This window comes from Garra rufa, chromosome 18 (assembly GCF_049309525.1).
Source record: "Garra rufa chromosome 18, GarRuf1.0, whole genome shotgun sequence".
Lineage (NCBI taxonomy): Eukaryota > Metazoa > Chordata > Actinopteri > Cypriniformes > Cyprinidae > Garra > Garra rufa.
The window spans coordinates 30,043,331-30,056,430 of record NC_133378.1 but is presented as its reverse complement, the minus strand read 5'-3'; the positions used below and the strand labels follow the sequence as shown (position 1 = coordinate 30,056,430).

General features: G+C 36.0%; 1 protein-coding gene across 1 annotated transcript; it reads left to right on the top strand.

Annotated features, from left to right (window-relative positions):
• The first annotated feature begins 2,758 nt into the window (after window positions 1-2,758).
• On the top strand, window positions 2,759-7,756 carry ormdl2 (ORMDL sphingolipid biosynthesis regulator 2). The gene is made up of 4 exons (XM_073823271.1): window positions 2,759-2,852; window positions 3,315-3,489; window positions 5,191-5,342; window positions 5,913-7,756. The coding sequence occupies exons 2-4, from the start codon at window positions 3,316-3,318 to the stop codon at window positions 6,046-6,048; spliced, it is 462 nt and encodes a 153-aa protein (XP_073679372.1). The 5' UTR covers window positions 2,759-2,852; window position 3,315; the 3' UTR covers window positions 6,049-7,756.
• Window positions 7,757-13,100: the final 5,344 nt, after the last annotated feature.

The window sequence follows — 13,100 nt, the reverse complement described above, 5'->3', positions numbered from 1 at the left end:
AGTGTTGAGAGTTCTGAAAATGACAAACTTTGATACATTAGAAATGTTTACATCTATGTAAAATTCTAAATGGTGTCTATTTTGTCTAACGTTGTAATTTGTCCCTATCTTGCATTTCAGACTTGTCAATCAAGAATTATCCTCGCTCTGGAAAACTACACTACAATTTTCAACGAGGATGGTGTGTTTAAGAATCCTGCTTGCAGTAAGTGGAGAGAGAGCGCCAACAAGGTGGCTGATGTTACCAGAGACCTCCTGCGCAAGCTAAAGGTATATCAGTTTTTATTCAAAAATCTTTGCGATTGTTTCATGTATACTTCCTTTTGATATAATGTCTGGACACCTGCCACCAACAAGAGGCACAAGGTTGTTCCCACATCCTTATCAGTTATCCTCCTGGAAAGTTTTGTATGTAAATGATTGCTGCATCAGCTTCTCTAAACACTTTTAATTTCATTATTGTTCTAGTTTGATTATCAGAAACCAGCGGTGGTTGCTCCGTTGACTGCGGTGGACTGGTACGGCAATGCTCTGTGCTGGGACAGTGTGGAAAGGCTCTATTCCTTCTCCATTATATCTGCTCGCGTCTTCTCATTCCTGGCGTCCACAGAAGCTCCTGGAGTTGAGATGAAACAGTGTTAGATTAGAGAGAAAGTTGTGTCATTTGTGATCATGTTGGTCGAAATGTTCAAACAGCTTTTGCTGCTTCTACAAAGGTTCTCCTGTGTTATAATAACATGGATTTAATAACATCTTTATAACATTAAGAGTTCATGCTTGACATGAGGTGATATATTTATGCAACTATTTATTATGTTTGTATTTATTTCTATATTTATTGTATCACAATGTGTAACATTTTCTAATGTAACTTCCAAAGAAGTGCGTAATAAACACATCGACAAATCTTCTGTATATTGTCTTCGTTCATGTGTATTGTTTGCTGAGGGAACAAAGAAATTAACTGAAGAACTAGCATGTATGCAAATCACTTTTACTAGTATTAGTGCTCTAATCAACAAGGAAATGACTGAGCGAGTGTGGCCAAATTTCCCAGTCTGAAGTCAACAGCTCTCTGTAAAAGGAGAGGGAAGATGTGATTTCCATAAACATTCATGCTACGCTTTACGGCGGTATGCAGCTTCCTGCAAAATATGTCCCAAATTCGGAGTGGCTGTCACCACTCAGTTCTCTCAGGAACGTGTGTGTATTGTCCTGCCAAGAATGATGTCATAACTACAAAGAGGAACTTGGTTTACCAACAAACACACAAGACGAGCAAAGACAGAGTACACATTATTGACTTATTCCAGCTAATAACGTTTTTTTTCCTTTTGACAGGAGAAGATACATAGGCAAAAACAACAAATAACTAACATATTCAAAGAATAATTTAAACAAATAATCATCAGACATTTTATGACTGCACTGCGAAAATATTTAACTCTTATCATTCTTCTTATTATGACATGCATGTGTGAAAATTTTCCTGTGGTTACAGTATGTGAAAAGGAAGTAGGAATATTGCCACTACCAGTGAATCTAAAAACTCTAGATATCACCTCTGATAACTTCTCTTACTCATGAAATATTTTAATAGAGTCTATGTGTGTGTATATATGTGACTCTGGACCACAAAACCAGTCTTAAAGGAGTACTTTCAGAACAAAAATTTACAGATAATGTACTCACCCCCTTGTCATCCAAGATGTTCATGACTTTCTTTCTTCAGTCGGAGGAAAATTATGTTTTTTGAGCAAAACATTTCAGGATTTCTCTCCATATAATGGACTTAGAGATGGTGCCCCAGAGTTTGAACTTCCAAAATGCAGTTTAAATGCAGCTTCAAAGAGCTCTAAATGATCCCAACAGAGGAAGAAAGGTCTTATCCAGCGAAATGATCGGTTATTTTCTAAAAACATTTACAATTTATATACTTTTTAATCTCTACACAATGTACACAGCTAGACAAGACAAGACAAGCATTTGAGGTTAAAAAGTATATAAATTGCTAGATAAGACAATTCTTTCCTCGGCTGTGATGGTTTAGAGCCCTTTGAAGCTGCATTTTGGAAGTTCAAACTCGGGGGCACCATAGAAGTCCATTATATGGAGAGAAATCTTGAAATCTTGGATGACAAGGGGGTGAGCACATTATCTGTAAATTTTTGTTCTGAAAGTGAAATACTCCTTTAAGTAGCACAGCCATATTTGTAGCAACAGCCAAAAATACACTGTATGGGTCAAAATTATCGATTTTTCTTTTATGCCAAAAATCATTAGATATTTTGTAAAAACTACCACAAATATATCAAAACTTAATTTTTGATTAGTAATATGCTTTACTAAGAAACAACTTTAAAGTTTTTTTTTCTTACTATTATGATTTGTTTGCACCCTCAGATTCCAGATATTAAAATAGTTGTATCTCGGACAAATTTTGTCCACTCATAACAAACCATACATCAATGGAAAAAGTATTTATTCAGAATATCAATGGTCCAGGTATATAGATATTAAATGTTAAACGTTTAATTTATCAAATGTAAAACCTCAATATCAGTACTTGTGGAGATATAATAAAATGTACACGTATATAACTCTTACAGAAAAATACCCATATAATATAATTTCAAATAAAACAAAGAATAAAGTAAAATACATTTTAATTCCTCGTTGTAGCAATGGTCCAAGGGCGGAGCGAGTCTACGGCTGTGTTTCAAACCTAGTACGCTGCTTATCTAGACATCGACATAAGGCATGACATCGTCATTAGGATGCTGCCTACGTAGGTAGCTCGCTAGGTTTTCTAACACAGCCGCAGACTCTCTATTTCCTGGTTACTTCGCAAGGTGGGTGGCTGTCATATGACAACATTAGTTCTTTATTTACACTATTTAATGCATTTAAACTTGCATTTTGAGCTGTTTTCATTACTTGCTTTCTTTGCGCTTCAAACGTGACTCTTTTTCATGTCGCCTTATCTTCAGCTTTTATCAGCAGCGACTGAACTTGTCTTGAATCCACTAGCCGGATAGCTAACAGTGTTCGGATGATAAATTTTCAATGAATGTCGTACATACTACGCATAAACATCCCGCAAAGTACATATTAGACGTGGTCGGTCGTATACACACTTAAATAAACAACCAAAAACAAACAAGTTATCGTCGTCAGAGGTTAATGTTATGCAATTGTAAAAACGCACGTCTCATTGTAAAGAGTGTGGTCTCTGTTAAAGGGCAACCTTATTTGTTTTTTTAATGGCTTTGGATGTTTGCATTAAGCATATTACGGCTGTTGTTTTTGTGCAGGATGAATGTGGGCGTTGCTCACAGCGAGGTGAACCCAAACACGCGGGTGATGAACAGCCGGGGGATCTGGCTGGCCTATCTGCTGCTCACCACTGCCCTGCATGTAGTCCTACTCAGCATCCCTTTCTTAAGTGTGCCTGTGGTGTGGACGCTTACCAATGTCATACACAACCTGGTCAGTCCATGCAAGAAGTCTTTAAAGGAATAACTCACCTGAAAATGAAAATGTGTTTATGGTTTACTCACCCTCAGGTCGTCCAAGATGTAGATGAGTTTGTTTCTTTGTCTGAACAGATTTGGGAAAATGTATCAATTTATCAGCTGCTCACTACTAGTGGATCCTGAGCAATGAATGGGTGCCGTCAGAATAAGAGTCCAAACAGCTGATATAAACATCACATTTCATCAGTTCATTAGTTGAGGTCAAAAGTTTACATACATGTTGCAGACTCTGTTAAATGTTATTTTACCAAAATAAGAGGGATCATACAAAATGCATGTTGTTTTTTTTATTTAGTACTGACCTGAATAAGATATTTTACACACAGTCCGCAAGAGAAAATAATAGCTGAATTTATAAAGATGACCTATTACATACACTTCTTAATACTGTTTTGTTACCTTTTTTTTGTGATAGTTATTCAAGAGTCAATTGTTTGCCCTGAACAGCTAAACTGCCTGCTGTTCTTTAGAAAAATCCTTCAGATCCCACATATTATTTGGGTTTGCAGCATTTTTGGGTACTGTACTTGAGGGACTTATATGCAGCTATCACAGAAGGTTAAAACGCTCACTGATCGCTCACTGATCCTCCAGAAAGGAAAACGATGCATTTAGAGCCAGGGGTGTAAACGTTTGAAAAAAAATTAAGATGTGTACATTTTTCATATTTTGCCTAAATATCATATTTTTCCATTTAGTACTGCCCTTCAGAAGCTACGTAAGATACCTACACTCAAAAATAAAGGTGCTTTACGATGCCATAGAAGAAACTTTTTGTCTAAATGGTTCCATAAAGAACCTTTTAACATCTAAAGAACCTTTCTGTTTTACAATCTTCAAATTCAAAAAGCTCTTAATGCATCGTGTTTCCTTCTAAAGCATCAGTGAGCATTTGAACCATTTGTAGTAGTTGCATATGAGTCCCTCAGTTGTCCTCAGTGTGAAAAGATGAATCTCAAAATCACATAGTATGTTGGAAAGGTTTCAAATACACAAAAATGCTGAAAAACCAAAGAATTTCAGGGACCTGAATGGTTTTTCTGAAGAACAGCAGACAGTTTAACTGTTCAGGACAAACAAGGGACTCATGAACAAATATCACTAAACAAACAAACAAAAACACACACACACACACACACACAGCTGTGGATCATTCAGTATTAAGAGTACGTCAACTTTTGAACATTTCTCTTGTGGACTATATATATGTAAATATCTTTCATGTGAAATATCTTATTCAGGTCAGTATTAAATAATAAAATACCACGCACTTTGTATGATCCCTCTTATTTTAGTAAAATAATTAACATTTAGCAGATTCTTCAAGGTGTATGTAAACTTTTGACCTCAACTGTACATCTTGGATGGCCTCAGGGTGATAATCAGTAATCAGCTCATTTTCAAATTTAGGTGCACTATTCACTCTTAAAGGGATAGTTCACCCAAAAAGAAAAATTCTGTAATAATTTACTCACCCCCATTGTCTATTCTTGATGGAATACTAAAGCAATAATAAAAGCATCAGCTAAATAACACATTGGTAATTAGTCAAATTAATAAAGCCATGTCAAGCTTCAGTAATTGTAGAATAAACATGTAATCGTTGTATTCTCGGTTCAGTGGCCGTGTGTTAACTCACTTCTCTGCCGATTAGGCGATGTATCTGTTTTTACATACCGTCAAAGGCACGCCGTTTGAGACGCCAGACCAAGGCAAGGCACGTTTGCTCACTCACTGGGAGCAGATGGACTACGGTGTCCAGTTCACAGCATCAAGAAAGTTCCTCACCATCTCGCCTATTATACTGTGAGTCATATTCATATTTCTGTAGTAAGTGACAGAAATAGGACCATATGTCCTCAATAGAATGGCTTTACTACTTTTTCCTATAATCAATTACAATCATTTGAAATTACTTATTACAATTCTTTACAAACTTTTATTTAATTTATATTCTGTTATATCTTATTCGATTTGTATAATTATATAATATTTATTTGGTAACACTTTACAGTAAGGTTCATTAGTTAACATGAACAAAGAATGAACAATACTACAGCGTTTATTAATCTTAAAGTTAAATTTCAGCATTTACTAATGCATTATTAAAATTACAAGTTGTGTTTGTTAACATTAGTTAATGCACTGTGACTAACATGAATAAACAATGAACGACTGTATTTTTGTCATTGACTAACATTATAAAAAGATGAAAAAATCGTCTAATAAATGTATTGTTCATTATGTTAGTTAATACATTAACGAATGTTAACAAATGACACCTTACTGTAAAGTGTTACTATTTATATCAGTTATTTTATCTTAATTATATATAGTCTTTTACTTTGTTAATTAAATGCCGTTTTTTTTTTATAGGTACATCTTGGCCAGCTTCTACACCAAATATGATACTACTCACTTCCTAGTAAACACAGGCTCACTACTAAGTGTCCTCCTTCCCAAGTTGCCTCAGTTTCATGGAGTTCGTCTGTTTGGTATAAACAAATACTGATATGACACTTCAGCCCACTTGTGGATGGGATGTAGCATCATGGAGATGAGATGAGATGACTGAAGTTCCTTTATTCTCCATATGGTGCTTCCTTGGTCTAAAGCCGTAAGGCCTTAAGGAACTGAAACTGCACTGGACTGAAGTACACCATTTAAAAAAAGGCCTTCCATGCTCAGGTTTATTCGATCTGTGGAATTTCTTTTTTTTAAATCCTGTCTCATGTCTGTAATTTCACTTCATCGTAATCTCTAGATCTCCCATTATAATTTCAAGATTCATCACATTCAAGGACGTTTTCGTCTGCATTGCACCAGACAATGTGCCAGTTATGCACCCTCATGTCGTTCCAAACCTGTAAGAAATTAAGATATTTTTGATGAAATCCGAGAGCTTTCTGACCTTGCATAGACACTAACGCAACTGACACGTTCAAGGCCCAGAAAGGTAGTAAGGACATCATTAAAATAGTCCATGTGACATCAGTGGTTCAACCTTAATTTTATAAAGCTACAAGAATACTTTTTATGCACAAACAAAACAAAAATAAGGACCTGATTCAACAATTTCTTCTCTTCTGCATCAGTCTTCGCTGATGTGGTAGTTGCAGGGTCAGAAAGCTTTTGGATTTCAGTAAAAATCTTAATTTGTGTTGCGAAGATGAACAAAGGTCTTACAAGTTTGGAACAACATGAAGGTGAGTAATTAATGACAAAAATTTCATTTTTGAGTGAACTATTCTTTTAAGGTTCACTTTGCGTAAACCTATTTTTCACTACATGCTCTGTTACTGTGGGGTCAAAAAATGATAGTGCTGAGTTATAATATTCAGTTTTTTTTGTCAGTGTTCTAGTATATATACAACATGTCACAACTGCAGTAAATAACTTATGTTGAATTATTAAGAAAAACTTATTTTAATTTGAATTCTAATCGCATTTTTCATTTCATTTGCTTCAAAAAAGCAAAACAATGATCTGTGACAATGTATGAATGTGATATGATAAACAATCTTAAAGTGCTCTCTTAAAGTTCATTGCTTAAGTTTCTTGTGGAGTGCTGGCTAATATTAGATTTCTTTGAATTCCTGTATTTATTTCATTTGTTGTCATATCATGAAACCTTCCAATTTGAAGCAATTGCCATAGTGCACATACATTATTATTACAGATTTTTAAAATGTACTTGTCTGCATGGATCATGTTTGTTCGCAATACAAAAGTGAAAGTATGCACAGTGGGGAACAAAAGTCTGAGACCACATTGAAAATGTAGTATTTAAAACCTAATTTAAAGCTGGAAAGTTTTAGAATGTTTCAAAATAAAACATTAGAATGTAAAATGACAAAAGAAATAGTATATTCTGCACTACTGCTTTTCCATGTTCCTTTTTTATGTGAAAGACGTACAGATGGTCAGATGTTGATAAGATGGTTTTTGGATCAGTCTCAAGTAATGCCGGAGATCACGGTTATCAGGTTTTAACACAAAGTTGTAGAGATCATACAGCGCATTTAAACCAAATATTGTGACATTCTGATGTATAAAGTTTTGTTAAAATTTGTGATGAAAAATTGTTACATTTGGACCCCATACTGTCACAATATAACGTTTCAGCATCAAATATCCAGTTTAGTGTGTTCAGCTTTTTTCCCCAACTCAGTTGTATTGTGTTGCACTGGTATAATTAAAATGGCTCTTGCACAAGATAACTTATCAGTCATTTGGACTAATATACATACATTTGGACATATACATCAATCTAGTTGAGGTCAAAAGTTTACATACACCTTGCAGAATCTGCAAAATGTTAATTATTTTACCAAAATCAGAGGGATCATACAAAATGCATGTTATTTTTTATTTAGTACTAAGAGAAAATAATAGTTCAATTAAAAAAAAAGACACAGTTTGCTTGATTCTTAATACTGTGTTGTTATCTGAATGATCCACATGTGTTTTTTATAGTTAAAGTTGTTCATGAGTCCCTTGTTTGTCCTGAACAGTTAAACTGCCTACTGTTCTTCAGAAAAGTCATTTAGGTCCCACAGATTCTTTGGTTTTTTTTTTTAAAGCATTTTTGTGTATTTGACCCTTTCCAACAATTACTGTATGATTTTAGGATCCATCTTTTCACACTGAGGACAACTGAGGGACTCATATGCAACTATTACAGAAGGTTCAAATGCTCACTGATGCTTCAGAAGGAAACACAATGCATTAAGAGCTGAGGGGTGAAAACATTTTGAATTAAGGGGTAAATTTAACTTATTTTGTCTTCTGGATGACATGTACTTATCTCCTGTAGCTTCTGAAGGGCAGTACAAAATTAAAAGAAAAAACATAATATTTATAGTAAAATAAGAAAATTGTGCGCATCTTCATTCAAAACGTGTTTCTTTTTGAAGTTGAATATGACTGCATGCTCTCAAAATCATACAACATTGTTGGAAAGGGTTCAAATACACAAAAATGCAGAAAAACCAAAGAATTTGTGGGACCTGAAGGATTTTTCTGAAGAACAGCTGATGAACAACTATCACTAAAAAAAAAAAAAAAAAAAAAAAAACAGCTGTGGATCATTCAGGTAACATCACAGTATTAAGAATCTTACTAAATTCAATTATATTCTCTTGTGGACTATATGTAAAGGTCTTTTGTGTGAAATATCTTATAATCCAGGGTGGTACTAAATAAAAAATAACATGCATTGTGTATGAATAATCAACATTTTACAGATTCTGTGTAAACGTTTGACCGATATATCAAAGATATTACATTTACAGTTGAATGTGTGGGAGTAGCCTATATGGTCATCATTGCTCAGCCACCGGTGTTTATTCTATAATGATCAGGGGCGCCGCTCGCAATTTTGGGCCCTATGACAAAATATGAGGTTGGGCCCCCCCTACCACACAAAAGCAGATCTTTGGGGGCCCCTAAAAGGCGTGGGCCCTTAGAATTGTCCTAACTTACCCCCCCTTAGCGGCGCCCCTGATAATGATAAGCATGTAATGAGCACGACATTAAAGTCTGATACTCAGACAGAATGGCATGAATTGCATCATGTCACGAGGAAGGATGTAAATCATATGAAGCAATCATAATACTACAGGATCAGTCTAACCACATGCAGATGAACGTGGGAATCCTCGCCTCTGACCTATTGGATAACAACAAACCACGCAGGTGAACAAGGAAGAGGTGAAGAATGAGCCACGCGGAAGCTAAACAAACACAAGTTGTACACATACGCACAGACTCGGCTCTTTGTCAGCTCGATTATACTGGATGCGCATTTGGATAAATTGTGAAGGTGTACAGGGGGAAATCCGTGAGTTTTACATGTTACACACCTACACGCGGACGGGGCAAGCCCAGCGACTGCGATAAGCCGATAGTTGCACGGGAATCCCCACCTACAGGTTCAGGTGTCTCCCAACTGCATTTCAGGGAAGAGGTAGGAGGAGGGGAATAGTGTCCTCGGCCCACCATGCCACCGATTTGCGTAGCATATGTAACACCCGCTGTCTATTTACCACGGATGCACATGCAAATGGTATTCTGGCTCTGTGTGCTAGAATACTGAGGAATCATGTGCTTCTGACTCGGGGACCACCGCTGATCTCACCGCTGGAATGCAAACAGCATTTGCATGAGCTGCAGACAGAGGAAGAACAGCAACAAGGAAGGATGTGACAGCTGCTTTTGCCCGCAACTTTAGATTCAGAATTTCAAAGCCGGTCGAATCCAAAACCAAACGCTGAGACGGGATTCCTGACAGGCGCGGTGACAGAACTGACAATGCTTCTGCTGTTTCTCGCAATTCTGCTTTCTTCGTGTTCCTGTTCCGAAACCTGCTATAAGAAAGGTCTGCACTGATCGATGAAGGTCAGCCAAACCACAGCATTTGTATAAAGAAAACCAAAAGGTGATCAGCCGTAAAACAGTGGTTAAAGAGGGACTGCGTCTTGTTCTGCTGATGGCTGCGGAATGACTTAGTATTTTTACTGATTCACTTACTGGAGAGGTGAATGTAGAAGCGTCAGCAATAATAAAAACAAGACAAGAACAAAGAGACAAGAACAAAAGTGAAAATGATTTTAGGGGAACCTTGTTATTATTTTTTGTTTCTTATTGCAGAGGAAACTGTTGAAAGATGGAAATGTAAATGTTTACAATGCTTCTAATATGGTGTTAGAAAAAAATAAGTTAGGGAGGAAAATTTCAATGTTTTTCCCTCCTGCAAAAAACATTTGGGTTCCTCCTTACATAGCAAAAGTTCTGAAATATAGTTTTTAATCCTACCTAATGTTGTTTCTTCATTACAAACGTTTTGCGAACAATTCCACTGCGTGTTGGAATGACCAATAAATAAATAAATTAATGGTAGTGCTGTCAAATCGATTAATCGCGATTAATCGCATCCAAAATAACAATTTTTTTTTCATAACATATGTGCGTATGCTAAGTATCTTTATGTCAACAGTTGAGGTCAAAAGTTTACATACACTCTGCAGAGTCTGCAAAATGTTCATTATTTGACAAAATATTTTTTTATTTAGTGCTAAGATGAGTAAGATATTTCACATAAAAGACGTTTACATATAGTCCACACAAGAAATGAGCCCTTTGTTTGTCTTGAACAGTTAAACTGCCCGCTTCAGAAAAATACTTCAGGTCCCACAAATTCTTGGGTTTTTCAGCATTTTTGTAAACCAAGTTTTAACCCCATGGCTCTTAATGTGTAATTTTTCCTTCTAGAGCATCAGTGAGCATTTGAACCTTCTGTAATAGTCAATATGTCAACTTTTGAACAGGGCTATTTTTATTAATTCAACTATTATTTTCTCTTGTGGACTATATGTAAAAGTCTTTTATATAAAATATCTTATTCAGGTCAGTACTAAATAAAAAAATAACATGCATTTTGTATAATCCCTCTTATTTTGGCAAAATAATTAACATTTTGCAGATTCTGCAAGGTGTATGGAAACTTTTGATGTATGTATATATATAGGCCTATATATATATATATATATATATATATATATATATATATACACACACACACACACACACGTATATATTTAAGAAATAAATGTAATATATATTTATATTATATAAATCATATATAAATATGAATACATTTATGTTTGTGTATTTATATATAAATATACACAGTACACAATTTTTTTGGACGCAATTAATAGGTTTGACAGCAGCACTATTAATTAGTTTTATTGTCTAAAGGTTGTTCTACCATATATTACAACTAGGGTGCCAGTATATATTTTCATAATGATTTTTGTATTTATAAAAGTCTTACTGCGTTACAGTTGTGGTTTTTCTTTGCAAAGCAAAGAAATATATGTGGACACAAAATGTTAATTTTAACAATGCTCTTGAATAGATGAAATGTCATATTTTTGGAGAAAATTAAATATGAAAATATTGTGGGCCACATCTATAGATGATGACAATAATAAGTTATGTTAAACGTGTTTTGTCCTTAAAGAATTTCAAAGTTGCAAATAAAGCAGTGCTGAAAGCTCCTGATGCATTTTGGTACATTCTTTAAGGACATCCATCCCAATGCTAAATCTCCTCTTTCTAAAAAAGTGCCAGTATCAATGAACAGTTTATGTTGACATGTAAAATCTTAATTTATGCTGCCACCAAGTGGTCACTACAAAGACGTATTTAAAAGGTTTACACAGTTTCTGACAATCTCATGTTAATCTAATCACCTACCTTATTTTTGCAGTAAGAGTGTGTGCGGCCATTTGCAAATTTTAAGTATCTGGCTTCCATCACATTGGCATCCAACTATTTTCAGCTGCACAAAACATCTTGTTCTACTGCTTGATATAGAAATTGGTGTGTCTTACCATGTTATTGTATGTACAGTCGTGGCCAAAAGTTTTGAGAATTACATAAATATTGGAAATTGGAAAAGTTGCTGCTTAAGTTTTTAGAATAGCAATTTGCATATACTCCAGAATGTTATGAAGAGTGATCAGATGAATTGCATAGTCCTTCTTTGCCATGAAAATTAACTTAATCCCGAAAAAAACTTTCCACTGCATTGTTAAGAAGGCTTCAGGGCGTCCAAGAAAGTGCAGCAAGCGCCAGGATCGTCTCCTAAAGAGGATTCAGCTGCGGGATCGGAGTGCCACCAGTGCAGAGCTTGCTCAGGAATGGCAGCAGGCAGGTGTGAGCGCATCTGCACGCACAGTGAGGCCAAGACTTTTGGAAGATGGCCTGGTGTCAAGAAGGGCAGCAAAGAAGCCACTTCTGTCCAAAAAAAACCATCAGGGACAGATTGATCTTCTGCAAAAATATGGCGAATGGACTGCTGAGGACTGGGGCAAAGTCATATTCTCCGATGACGCCTCTTTCCGATTGTTTGGGGCATCTGGAAAAAGGCTTGTCCGGAGAAGAAAAGGTGAGCGCTACCATCAGTCCTGTGTCATGCCAACAGTAAAGCATCCTGAGACCATTCATGTGTGGGGTTGCTTCTCATCCAAGGGAGTGGGCTCACTCACAATTTTGCCCAAAAACACAGCCATGAATAAAGAATGGTACCAAAACACCCTCCAACAGCAACTTCTTCCAACAATCCAACAACAGTTTGGTGAAGAACAATGCATTTTCCAGCACGATGGAGCACCGTGCCATAAGGCAAAAGTGATAACTAAGTGGCTCGGGGACCAAAACGTTGAAATTTTGGGTCCATGGCCTGGAAACTCCCCAGATCTTAATCCCATTGAGAACTTGTGGTCAATCCTCAAGAGGCGGGTGGACAAACAAAAACCCACTAATTCTGACAAACTCCAAGAAGTGATTATGAAAGAATGGGTTGCTATCAGTCAGGATTTGGCCCAGAAGTTGATTGAGAGCATGCCCAGTCGAATTGCAAAGGTCCTGAAAAAGAAGGGCCAACACTGCAAATACTGACTCTTTGCATAAATGTCTTGTAATTGTCGATAAAAGCCTTTGAAACGTATGAAGTGCTTGTAATTATATTTCAGTACATCACAGAAACAACTGAAA